The 14,092-nt window shown below is 46.6% G+C and overlaps 1 protein-coding gene across 10 annotated transcripts in view; it reads right to left on the bottom strand.

The window, feature by feature from the left end:
* The window catches only part of SREBF1 (sterol regulatory element binding transcription factor 1), a 109,586-nt gene that overhangs the window by 13,297 nt on the left and 82,197 nt on the right, over window positions 1-14,092 (bottom strand). For all 10 annotated transcript variants that reach the window (XM_086940842.1, XM_086940836.1, XM_086940835.1 and 7 more), the window contains exons 16-18: window positions 9,192-9,354; window positions 1,821-2,009; window positions 1,014-1,125 (exon numbers count right to left, since the gene is read on the bottom strand). In XM_086940842.1, coding sequence (XP_086796968.1) covers window positions 1,014-1,125; window positions 1,821-2,009; window positions 9,192-9,354 — 464 coding nt within the window. The remainder of the gene's footprint in view (window positions 1-1,013; window positions 1,126-1,820; window positions 2,010-9,191; window positions 9,355-14,092) is intronic.

Raw genomic sequence — 14,092 nt, 5'->3', positions numbered from 1 at the left:
CTAGGAAATAGCTGTTTAAATAACACAGATAGTGCTTAGCATCTAAGGGTGTTTAATTTGTGGCACATTCATGTTTTTTTAAGCAAAGCACTGTCCACGAAAATGGTTAGACAGGGCTTTGCTCAAAAAAACACCTCCTTGAGGGAGTCGTTACTGAGGAGAAAGGTGTTTACTTCTCTTAACTTTTCTCACATTAAATATGTACTGCACTGTATAACACATGTGTGAAAGGTTTTAAAGTTAGTCTAAGCATAGTATTTTGTACAGAAAGGATACCCTTCCAGAACCAAATCCTATGATCGACATCATACACATCTTTGCACTATAGTGCAAACTTGTGTGCCTGTTTCTATGAGGCCTGTTTGTGCTCTAGCGCAGGGGTTGGGGGGGGAGAGCACCAGCACCAGGAGTATGGCATTGACCATCATGTGAGGTATATTTTGTTTAGAGACCCTCTGGCTAAACAAATGCCAAGTTCCTCAAATAGAGGGCCTACTGGTATACAGACACTTGAATGCCAGGGTCGAAATGTACCTGTAATTAGAACCTGGCACCCATCGATTGGGCACATGCCTGTTTACATCCATGGGCGTGAAGAAGACCTGACTGAACAGAAGTGCAGCCTCAGAAGAGTCTCTGGGCCATTCAAAGAAGCAGATTTCTATCCAGCATAGTGAGGGCCTTTCTGAGTTACCAGCAGTACATGTCACACAATCCCAGAAAAACTCACTATTTTGAAATGTAAATTTTACATAGAACATGGGAAGCATTTAATATCAAAATTAAATCACCAAAATGTGTATAACCCAATAACGGAGAAAAGTAAAAAGGTAAACTACATTTTCGAGCTAAAAATACAGCTGGACCTGCCCCGTGCAAATGGCATGTGTCCATATGAATTTATGCACTACAAAATGGCCTTACATTGGGGCACTGGTCCCATGTTTCCCCCACAAGCTCAGCAAAGGGTTATAGGCACCCATTAGCCAACATCTTGTGCAGACCTCCCTCACCTTCTTTGCTGCTCTGTCCAACCCTCCGCCGTAGGCTGCGATCCAGGAGTTGGTGGGTCCTGGTGGGGCTCGCTCCAGCCATTAACCGTGCAGTGGCTTCGTGCAGGAACACCTGGAAAGTACACTTATGAGCACAGTCTCCTAAAAGCAGCCGAGTGTTCGTTCCCAGAGGAGGGAGACAGTCAGAGAACATTTATGGGAGGGTTAGGAGCACAGCACACACAGCAGAGTGGGACAGGGAGAATGCTCTTGGAGGAATGACGGTGGAAAGCAAAAGTATACCAGTGGGACAGGGTGCACTTAGAGAAGCTGAAGGAAAGAATGCTCTCTGGAGGGGGCGAGGATGGAAAACAAATTCGTAAGTGGAGAGGGGAAATTTTCATTTTAGGGCGGAAGAAGACAGGGTACAATGCAGCAAATGAAGGAGAGGGCTGGTTTTACCTCAAAGGAGACAAATGGGAAACAGTAAATCCTTCATCAAAGGAGTGAGAGAGAAATACATTTAAGAGTCTAACTAAGATAGGGACATTATGCATTTTAGCTGGAAAATGCACTTGGGGATGTGAGTGGGTAAGTTTGTCCATTAGTGGACAAAAAAAAGTGTGCCTATTATCAATGAAAGCGACATAGTGCGCGTCATCACTGTATAAAGGAGGGCCTGATGAGTAACTGTCAGAACAGATGATATAATGGCAGATTCTGAATATAATGCTGTGACATGTTGCCAGCAGGATCATACAATCGCACAAGACCTCGGACAGCCTCCTATACGCCCTCCATACAGGAACTGGACCCTGTCAGACTCACCCTGCGCATTGCAGACCGGGCAGACTGCGCCAGCCTGCGGAGGCTGCTCAGGTCCTGCTGGAAGCCCCTCAGCTCCAGTGGAGAAGCTTGGAACACACCGCTCATCTGCTGCCCTGCCGCATTCATCTGCTGCTGCCAAACATTCGTCCTCGTCACCAATAGCAGGTCACAGAACAGCAGCTGGACCGCCTGCAAGACCATACAAAAAAAAAAACAGGATGGAAGGGTTGTAGCTTTTACAGACTATTTTTTGAAAGGGTCACTCAAGTCATTAAAGCATATCTCTACTGCTATACCAAACAACGGATATTCTAGTAGTCCTTCAATATATAGCCTTTTTCATCCCACCACTGCAATGTTAATCATAATTCGAGTAACAACCAGATTATCTTTTGCACCTATTTTTAATATATAGCTAAAGCTGCTACTTGTAGAGCAATTTCATAACTCTGATTTTGTTGTACGCAAACATCCTTCCCAACAAAGTGAAAATATAAAGACCTGGGTAGATTTAATGATGTCGCATTTCCAAGCGAACAGAAAACCATTGTCGGTTAATTCAAATCGATTAGATATAACCCCACGTCCTAGAGTTTAAATTCTTCATAAAGCCAGCTTCATTCCCTGCACAATAAAAAGCAAAGATACTGATATTTTCAGCTTGCCATAAGACAAACAAGTACTGGTGGGAACATTCTCCAATAATAAAACCCTCTGATATCCTTCGGGATCTTGTTTGTGCTATATAAAACGTTATAAATAAAAAAAAAACAACATGCACAAATTAAAATGTCCAATGTTTCAAACTGAACAATTCGACTAGCTTGGTATATTTTAAATACATAACTTGAACAATTCTGATTCCGGCCACTAGGTGGTAGCAGAATGCAAGCTTTCAAAGCTATATAGGCGCCATTCTCCGTATAAGTGCTTTTAGTACTACATTTTAGTACAAGAATATAAGGAGCAGAAACTTCATTGAAGAAATGAATTTGTGGGATATATATATATTAAAAACATCTAGGTAAAAAACATAAACGTAAGATTATAAGCAAATAAGTAATCTGCCCAATCCTCAGCTTTTTTATTTCCTGATCTTGAAAATATTTCCAATTTTCAAGAAATTCAATCCACTGCCTCATTTGCCAACCACGAGGCTTTTATTGTAACTACCACCGTGGTCAGACAGACAGAACAGGAAAATACCCAAGTTAAAATGACTTGTCCCTGGGAAGAATGAGACATTGATATATTTTAAAAATAATATAATAAGGAAGGCCTAAAAAATAAATTTAAAAAATACAGATTCCATAACATGTTGAAGAATTGTACCATCCATCTTGCCTGTACTCTTTTATTTATTTATTTACATCTATTGACATTAATACTTGCTACAAAGTAAATGACACTGTCTGGTCACTGGACATTAACAATTTGTTTCTGATTTCGAAGGACCTAAACTTGACTGACTTGTACCAATAAGCACATTTTATCCCCATTCAAGGTTCCCAGCATACATTTTGCCCTCGTCTGCACCTTTGAAACATTGTTTACATTCAACCAGTTACCCGTTAGCTCATTAGCACTTGACCAGCAGTATTTTGCCTGTTTGAACTAATAAAACTGTAAATGCCCTTCCAATGGATAACAGTACTGAAGTTGAACACTGAACCACTCATAATCGCATATTTGCTTCCTTTATGAATGTGAAAAATCAAAATGGAGAGGTAAGCACCAAAATGGCAAAGAAGTTGTCAAACAATCTGCGGAGGAATTTGATGAATACAATTTGATGCTTGAGTATTTTATGAGAAATATGCTGATAGAGAAGTAAATCTCCACATTCTGTAACAGATTTATGAAGATATCTTTTCTAATAGTATGATTATTGCATATAGTTTCCTCCTGAATTCAGGGTCCATCCTGGTTTTTCACAAAGAGAAGCAAAAAGAAGCACAGAGACATCAAAGTAAACAGCCAATGAAAAATAAGAAATTCATCATCTTGTAGCATTGAAGTAGACAATAGTAAAATCGATTGTTGTGTCGACAATAGTATCGATTGTCCTGTCCTTCTTCAGGTCACTCGCTGCCGATGCCAAAGAAGCTGCTTCTGTATTGCACTGCAGACGCATTGGACACCTCATCTGAACCATGCAATGCAACTACAATGCACAACAGCTGCAGCCATGGAGGTTCCACCAGTGAGATGCCTCTGTAGGAAGTGACCCACTGAACTTCACACAGGAGAAAAGTTTGGAGAGACAAGGGGCAGCAGCCAGATGGCTAAACTGTAGAGAACGAACCACTGAACCATAACAAGAGGAAGGTCATTCCCCACCTGCATTCACTTATATAAGACTATCAGGCTCATTTAGGTTGGGTGGTAATGTGGGTAAATAAAAATGTCGAATAGAATCATTATTCCTTGTTCTTACTACTCCTAACTTCAGTATTGGAGTAACAGCAAATTCTAACTGGCCATTGCGCAATGCTTTTAGAACCCCCATCTAGGTTTTCGAATAGGAGTTCGAAGAGCTGGGACTCTCCAAACACATGATTGAGATCCTGAAGAACTGAGACATAGAACACAAGGCCAGCAGAAACTGAGCCCTACAACACCACAGACATCAGCAGAAACTGAGCCATACAACACCACAGACATCAGTAGAAACTGAGCCATACAACACCAGGGACATCAGCAGAAACTGAGCCATACAACACCACAGACATCAGCAGAAACTGAGACATACAACACTTCAGACATCAGCAGAAACTGAGCCATACAACACAACGAACATTTGCAGAAACGGAGCCATTCAACAACACGGACATCGGTAGAAACTGAGCCGTACAACACCACGGACATCAGCAGAAACTGAGCCATACAACACCACAGACATCAGCAGAAACTGAGCTGTACAACACCACGGACATCAGTAGAAACCGAGCCATACAACACCACAGACATCAGCAGAAACTGAGCCATACAACACTACGAACATTTGCACAAACTGAGCCATTCAACAACACGGACATCGGTAGAAACTGAGCCGTACAACACCACGGACATCAGCAGAAACTGAGCCATACAACACCACAGACATCAGTAGAAACTGAGCCATACAACACCACAGACATCAGTAGAAACTGAGCCATACAACACCACAGACATCAGTAGAAACCGAGCCATACAACACCACAGACATCAGCAGAAACTGAGCTGTACAACACCACGGACATCAGTAGAAACCGAGCCATACAACACCACAGACATCAGCAGAAAACTGAGCCATACAACACTACGAACATTTGCACAAACTGAGCCATTCAACAACACGGACATCGGTAGAAACTGAGCCGTACAACACCAGGGACATCAGTAGAAACTGAGCCATACAACACCACAGACATCAGTAGAAACCGAGCCATAGAACACCACGGACATCAGCAGAAACTGAGCCGTACAACACCACGGACATCAGCAGAAACTGAGCCATACAACACCACAGACATCAGTAGAAACTGAGCCATACAACACCACAGACATCAGTAGAAACCGAGCCATACAACACCAGGGACATCAGCAGAAACTGAGCCATACAACACCATGGACATCAGTAGAAACTGAGCCATACAACACCACGGACATCAGCAGTAACTGAGCCATACAACACCACAGACATCAGCAGAAACTGAGCCATACAACACCACAGACATCAGTAGAAACCGAGCCATACAACACCAGGGACATCAGCAGAAACTGAGCCATACAACACCATGGACATCAGTAGAAACTGAGCCATACAACACCACGGACATCAGCAGTAACTGAGCCATACAACACCACAGACATCAGCAGAAACTGAGCCATACAACACCACGGACATCAGCAGAAACTGAGCCATACAACACCACATACATCAGTAGAAACCGAGCCATACAACACCAGGGACATCAGCAGAAACTGAGCCATACAACACCACGGACATCAGTAGAAACTGAGCCATACAACACCACGGACATCAGCAGAAACTGAGCCATACAACACCACAGACATCAGCAGAAACTGAGCCATACAACACCACGGACATCAGCAGAAACTGAGCCATACAACACCACAGACATCAGCAGAAACTGAGCCATACAACACCACGGACATCAGCAGAAACTGAGCCATAGAACACCATGGACATCGGCAGAAACCGAGCCATGCAACACCACAGACATTAGCATAAACGGAACCACGCAACACCACAGACACCAACAGAAACTCAGCCACGCAACACCATCAACATCAGCAGAAATTAGCCACACAACACCACGGACACCAGCAGAAACTAAGCCATACAGCACCACGGACATCAGTAGAAACTGAGCCATACAACACCACGGACATCAGCAGAAACTGAACCATACAACATCATGGACACTGGCAGAAACCGAGCCATACAACACCACTGACATCAGCAGAAACTGAGCCATACAACACCATGGCCATCAACAGAAACCGAGCCATGCAACACCACTGACATCAGCAGAAACTGAGCCATACAACATCATGGCCATCAACAGAAACCGAGCCATGCAACACCACAGACATTAGCATAAACGGAACCACGCAACTCCACAGACACCAACAGAAACTCAGCCACGCAACACCATCAACATCAGCAGAAATGAGCCACACAACACTACGGACACCAGCAGAAACTAAGCCATACAGCACCACGGACATCAGTCGAAACGGAGCCATACAACACCACGGACATCAGCAGAAACTGAACCATACAACATCATGGACACTGGCAGAAACCGAGCCATACAACACCACTGACATCAGCAGAAACTGAGCCATACAGCACCATGGACATCGGCAGAAACAGAGCCATGCAACACCACAGACATCAACAGAAACTGAACCACGCAACTCCACAGACACCAACAGAAACTCAGCCATGCAACACCACGGACATCAGCAGAAATTGAGCTGCACAACACCACGGACACCAGCAGAAACTAAGCAATACAGCACCAAGGACATCAGTAGACACTGAGCCATACAACACCATGGACATTAGTAGAAACGGAGCCATACAACACTACGGACATCAGCAGAAACTGAGCCATACAACACCACGGACATCAGCAGAAACTGAGCCATACAATAGCAGAAACTGAGCCATACACCAGCAGAAACCGAGCCATACAACACCATGGACATCGGCAGAAAAGAGGCCACGCAACACCACGGATATCAGCAGAAACTGAGCCATGCAACTCCACAGACACCAACAGAAACACAGCCACGCAACACCACGGACATCAGCAGAAACTCAGCCACGCAATACCACAGACACCAGCAGAAACTGAGCCATACAGCACCACGGACATCAGTAGAAACTGAGCCATACACCAGCAAGGACATCAGCAGAAACTGAACCATACAACACCACGGACATCAGCAGAAACTGAACTATTCAACACAATGGACATCAGTTGAAACTGAGCCATACAACACCACGGACATCAGTAGAAACTGAGCCATACAACACCATGGACATGAGCAGAAACTGAGCCAGGCAACACCACGGACATCAGCAGAAGCGGAGCCATTCAACACCACGGACATCAGCAGAAACGGAACCGTACAAGACCACGGACACCAGCAGAAACTGAGCTATACAACAGCATGAACATCAGTAGAAACTGGACATCAGTAGAAACAGAGCCATACAACAGCACAGACATCAACAGTAACTGAGCCATACAACACAATGGACACTAATACAACACTATGAACACCAGCAGAAACGAAGCCACCAGCACCACAGACACCAACAGAACCCGAGTCAAGCAACACCATGGACACCAGCAGAAACTGAGCCACACAGCACCACGGACATCAGTAAAAACTGAGCCAGGCAACAACACGGACACCAGCAGAACCTGAACCACGCAACAACAACACGGACACCAGCAGAACCTGAACCACGCAACACCAAGGACATCAGCATAAACGGACCACGCAACGCCACGGCCACCAGCAGAAAGTGAGACACACAACAACATGTCCACCAGCAGAACCTGAGCCACGCAACACCACGGGCACCAGCAGGAACTGAGCCCCACAAAACCATAGAAAGCAACCGAAAATGGGCCTCGTAACATCTACGGATACCAGCAGAAACTGGACCATACAACACAACGGACACAAAAAGAAAATGAGCCATGTAACACCACGGACATCAGCAGAAACATAGCCACTCAACTCCATAGACACCAGCAGAAACTGAGCCACACAAAAACACAGACACCAGCAGAAAATGGGCCATGCAACATCCACGGACACCAGCATAAACTGGGCCACACAACACCATGGACACCAAAACTGAGCCACGCAACACCACGAACATCAGCAGAAATTGAGCCACGCGACACCACGGACACCAGTGGAAATTGAGCCACACAACACCACGGACATCAGCAGAAACTGAGCCACGCAACTCCACAGACATTCGCAGAAACTGAGACATGCAACACCTAGGACATCAGCAGAAACTGAGCCACGCAGCAACATGGACACCAGCAGAACCGGAGCCATGCAACACTACGGACAGAAGCAGAAACGGAGCCATGCAACACCATGGACACAAGCAGAAATGGAGCCACACACCAGCCGAAACAGAGCCATGTAATACCATGGACACCAGCAGAAGCGGAGCCAAGCAACCCCACGAACACCGCCAGAAACAGAGACACGCAACACCACGGACATCAGCAGAAACTGGGCCACACAACATCACAGACACCAGCAGAAACTGAGCCCCACAACACCACGGACATCAGCATCAACTGAGCCACACAACACCACAGAAACCAGTGGAAACTGAGCAACAGAACACCATGGACATCATCAGAAACTGGACCATACAACACTATTGACACCAGACGAAACTGGGCCACACAACACCACAGCACCGGCAGAAATTGAGCCAATCCCTTTTCATATCCACCGAAAACGGGGCTGTGTAGAATCTAGAGTCCCATTCAACTCATAAGACAAGCGGGCGGCAGATGTCTCTCTGTAGAACCCTCATGGCTCATGAAAGTTCTGAAGAGAGACATCTGCCGTCCACAGGTTTTGGAAAGAGACCCTACTGCCCACTAGTCTTGAGAGAGGCAACTGTTACCCACTAGTCTTGGAGTGAGACACCTGCTGCTACTAGTCTGGAGAGAGACACCCGCTAGCCACTGGTCTTGAGTGAGACACCTGCTGCCCACTAGTCATGGACAGAGACACCCACTAGAGAGAGACACTCACTACCAACTAGTCTGGAGACATAAGGCAAGTCAGCAGAATTTAACTTACTTTATCAATAGCGCTGCAGGCTGTAGAGGTCATGGTGAGACTGTCCCGCAGGTACACACTGGCTTTATCACACTGGGCCAGGCTGGCCTGACTGCTGTCTTGCTTCCCCAGCATGGTACGTAAAGCTTTGAATGTGTAGTGCGCTGCCTTGGGCAAGGGGTTTCTAAGCACAAAGAAAGACAAAATAGCGGTGAGACTGGCTGTAGCAAAGCTCCTCTGAATGTCAACTGGTCTGGTGTAGAACTAGTCTGGTGTAACGTAATCTCCCCGAGGGATGGGTCAACCCCCTGCAGCACATTTGATTCATGAGGTATAGTTCATCCTTCAGCTGTACAGTTTGTTTCACAGAAACATGTTTCATCTCAGGAGTTATGGTGTATATTGCCCTAGGAATATGGTTTATGTGTTTGTCCAATTCCATCTTGATTATGGAAACAGCATTTATTGAGGAGCCGCTATAAAATCCATCCATCACTTGCAAAACGCCAAACTCAGTCTTGTTTAACCATGTGTCTCTAGCACTACAATGACCGCTGGCTTCAAAAATCATTCCATTAGGCTTTTGGTGTACAGATTTTGGGTTGGGGATACCTCTGTAGTTATAGGTTCCATCTACGCCCCTAACTCTGGACAAGAGCCATTTCTCGTCGATTCAATCTCGGATACACTCCGTCATCACTATAGGCAGGTCTTATTGGGAGGGGACCTTAACATAGTCATGGACCCGGATAAGGACGGATCAGGGCATAGGCGTGGGGCTACCGGGGCTATTTCCATTTCCAAGGAGGGGGCTGACTAACTCCATGATAGAGGATTGGTGGATATTTGGAGGGTAGCCCATCCCCATAGTACGCAATACTCCTTTTATTCCCATGTCCACTATACCTATGCCTGCCTTGACCACTTTATAGGGTCTTCCGAACTTAATGCCCTGGTCAGGTCGGTTGGCATCATCCCCGCGGCATTGTCAGATCAAGACGCGATGCAGCTGACTATTAACTGGCGCTCGGTGAGTCAAAGAAGAGGGAAATGGCGTCTACGAGACTCTCTGCTGCAGCGGCCGGACGCCTGTCGGCAAGTGCGGAAATGTCCGACAGACTACTTAGCGTCTAATGATACCGAGGGCACTTCATTGACGGCACTATGGGGGGCCCTTAAAGCAGTGGTGAGAGGCGAGCTCATCGCGCTCTCCGCAGCTGACAACCGTGCGCGTAGGGAAAAGAGGGAGGAGCTGACAGCCAAGGTGCTGGAACTTGAGCGGGTTCATAGCAGGACGGGGGCCCCGCGTATGTGGTGACAACTCAAAGCAAATCAATACCTTGCAGCAGAACTCTGGTGCAAAACCAATCGCACAGCTTCTAGAGAGCACGTCACAACCTTGTTTTGATTAAAGTATTTTATTCAGTCGTTTTTCTCCACATGTAATCACACTTGTCTTGCTTACACACGATGAAACAGTCCAAATATTCTTTAGCTTCACATAAAATAGTTGTGTCAATCCAGGCTTCGTACTACTTCACGTTAAGGACATATAATTCATGACAACAGCTGTAATCATATTCCCAATGCATTTCGGGCCCTTTTTTTTTTGGCCCTTCGTCAGAGGAAGCTGTTCAGATTAAAAAGATAAAGATAAGCCCATATGAGTCCTCCATACTACAACGCTATCATGAATATTCCCCACAAATCATTTTAACATTGTTAATTGTAAGTTTTCCTAATCTCACCCAATAAATAATAAACTGACCCCTCACCCTCAGTGTTTGTTCTATGAATGTGCATAGTTTACGGAACGCAATAACCTCCCCTGCTCCTTCCTCGATGTAAAACCTGCCCATATATTCGCTCAAAGCAGCCAGAGCTCAGTTGGCAAGTTTGGATCTTGACCGGGCGGAATATGCCGCCCTCCGGCTTAAGCACTCCTATTATATAGGCGGTGATAGGACAGGGAAGCTCCTTGCCAGCAAACTTAGGGTGCGAGCGGAGCGTTCCAGGGTCGCGGCTGTCCATACCTCAGATGGGGTTAGGGTTGAAGGGGACGAGCAGATTGCAGAAGGATTCCGGGCGTTCTTCACCTCATTGTACAGCAGGGACCCCACCGTTGATGAAGCAGGGGAGGAATATCTTGGCCGAGGCGCAACTACAGCTCTCAATGTCTCGGGACCTGCGGCGCTGGACGCTCCCATTAGGGTGGAGGAGGTGATCAGCGCGATAGCGCGCCTCAAGCAGTTGAAGTCTCCAGGCCAGGACGGGTTCTCCGTGGGCTTTTATAAGACCTTTTGCCAAACCTTGGCGCCCGTGTTGACGCGCTTGTTCAGTTCTTCCAGGGGGCCTGGGTCGATTCCGGCAGAAATGTTAGAAGCTGACGTTGTTCTTCCTAAGCCCGGGAAGGATCTCACCCAATGCTCGGCATATAGGCCGATCTCCCTCCTGAATCTCGATTTAAAATTATTCACGGGTGTTTTAGCAGCTAGATTGGGCCCGCGCCTTCCAGGTATAATCGAACCTGACCAGTCGGGCTTTATTCCCAACAGGCAAAGCAGCGATATCCTGCATCTCATTGATAAAGTCCATTATGTGGGCCTGGACGCAATATTGCTCTCGGTCGGTGCTGAGAAAGCATTCGATCGGGTGGATTGGGGGTTCCTGGATAAAACATTGGCCCATTTCGGTGTGGGAGAGCGCTTCCGAGCTTGGGTGGCGAGTTGTTACGACAGACCCAGGGCGACGATCCAGGTTAACGGATTGTGCTCCAAACCTTTTGAGATTAGGCGGGGCACAAGACAGGGGTGTCCCCTTTCCCCCCTGTTCTTTGAGTTGTATGTCGAACCCTTAGCGCAGCGTATCAGAGACCACCCTCATATATCCGGTGGCTCTTTCAGGATAGGGCTATGGCCCGCCTCCCCCTGTGGAAGGTTCCTTTCTTGAAACCAACCGACCGTCCCTCGTATTTGCAGAAATCTCTGATTACCCGATCAGCGCTGAAGGTGTGGGACTCGGCCGCCTTGCAAAGAAACCTCACGTCCTTCCCCTCGCCTCTTACTCCTCTTTTTGACAACCCTGACTTTCCTCTGGGCGCTGACGCGCGAGCTTTCCCTCTGTGGCGTGTATCCCCCGGCAGATCGGCAGGTCATCTTTTTGATCTTCAGGGCTTCATTTCCTATTCTGATTTGCCTGATTGGTATGAAATTAAAGACCCCAAACGATTTCAATATTTTCAGCTCCGTCATTGGCTGCTCCATCCCAATGTGCGCCCCTGGGTTAGCCGTAAACTTACGACCTTCGAGAAATGGCTCCTTTCCAAGCACTCCGATCGTAAAACGATCTCTGAACTGTACCCTATTCTGCTCCCCCCGGCGTTGCAAGAGAAGTCAGCGGGTCAGCGCCGCTGGGAAGCAGAACTAGGCCGTAGTCTTTAGCTAAAGGAATGGCACCAGATCTATTACAGGGCTCACCACACGGCACGGAACGTGGGGAGTAGGGAAGGGGCCGTAAAGGTAGCCACCTATTGGCATCTGACGCCAGCTCACCTGCATCAAATCAATCCAGACCGTAGCTCTGAGTGTTGGAGGGGATGTGGGGAAACAGGTACCTTGACTCACCTACTTTGGGAGTGTAGGGAGGTGCAGGGGTTCTGGGAAGAAGTTCTCACAGATGTAAACACCTCCTTTGAAACAGAGATTCCTCACTTTCCTGCTTACACCCTTCTTGGATTACCTAACGCACTCACCTTTCCACTTAAGTCTGTACGGGGGAAACAAATGGGGAAAGCCCTAGGCGCAGCTGTACATCATATCTTATCTCTCTGGGGCTCCAAGACTCGGCCATCACATACGGATTGGTTGCATAAGTTATGGTACGTTATCGGCATGGAGCGTATGCAAGCTACTCTCACGGCCTCGACAGCCTCCTTTCAGGAGGTGTGGCGCCCGATCATCTTGCTGCTGGCTCAAGAATTTAATGAAGTGACTTGCTCTACGTATCTGCGATTGCTTAGACTCGCAGAGGCTCCGACTCCTGTGGAAGGGTCTCCGGATGGGTAATCCATTGTATTTCCAAGGCGCAAGGCACACCGGTTCTGGGGTGGGGGTGGGGGGGCGATGGGCTTGGGCTTGGGTTTGGGTTGGGGGGGCCGGTTGAGAGGGGTGGTGCGGTTGGGGGAAGACATGTTTCTTGTTGGCTACAGCACCACTGGCATACATAGACCGGGGGCAGATATTCCACTTCTGTCCTTGGCGATTGCTGGTGGAATATCGAATACACATGCTGTCTATGCTTGGGTTCTTGAATGTGCCTGTTGGACTCTGTTGGGGGCAGTGGGTGTCTTTCCCTGATGTAATGTACTCTTGTCTGCTTGAATTAATAAAACCAATAAATAAAGTTTTAAAAAAAATCATTCTAACCCTTTCACGCTAAGCATTGCGTGAAAGGCGGCCTTATTTACAAAGCAGTGTTAAGCCATATTAAGTGGCTGAACACTGCCTTTTAGATAAGGTGAAGCGTCTATCGCCACAGGATTGTCACAAAAAGTGACATTTCCATGGCGATAGGGGCTTGTAAATATGACCCTAAAATCCTTAGTAATTTGAATATTTGTTTTGTGTGCATGTGTGTTTATGTTTTTCGAATTACTGTTTTAATGTTTGAAATTTAAATCTAACCTTTTATTTGATATGCATATGTGATTTGTTTGGGTTGGTATTCCTTCTGATTGTACTGCAACTATTACCTTCCTCTCCCTCAAGTTGTAAAGCGCTCTGATATCCTTTGGGATCATGTTCGCGCTATATAAAACTTTATAAATAAATAAATAATAATGTGTCTGATTCACACAGCTCTAGAGAAACCCTTGCTTTCTGGCCAAAAAAACATGTTGGCATCATCCAGGCACCACAAAGCGC

Source organism: Lissotriton vulgaris, chromosome 10 (assembly GCF_964263255.1).
Source record: "Lissotriton vulgaris chromosome 10, aLisVul1.2, whole genome shotgun sequence".
Lineage (NCBI taxonomy): Eukaryota > Metazoa > Chordata > Amphibia > Caudata > Salamandridae > Lissotriton > Lissotriton vulgaris.
Note: the sequence above shows the minus strand (reverse complement) of the source record. Positions and strands in the feature narration are given on the sequence as shown.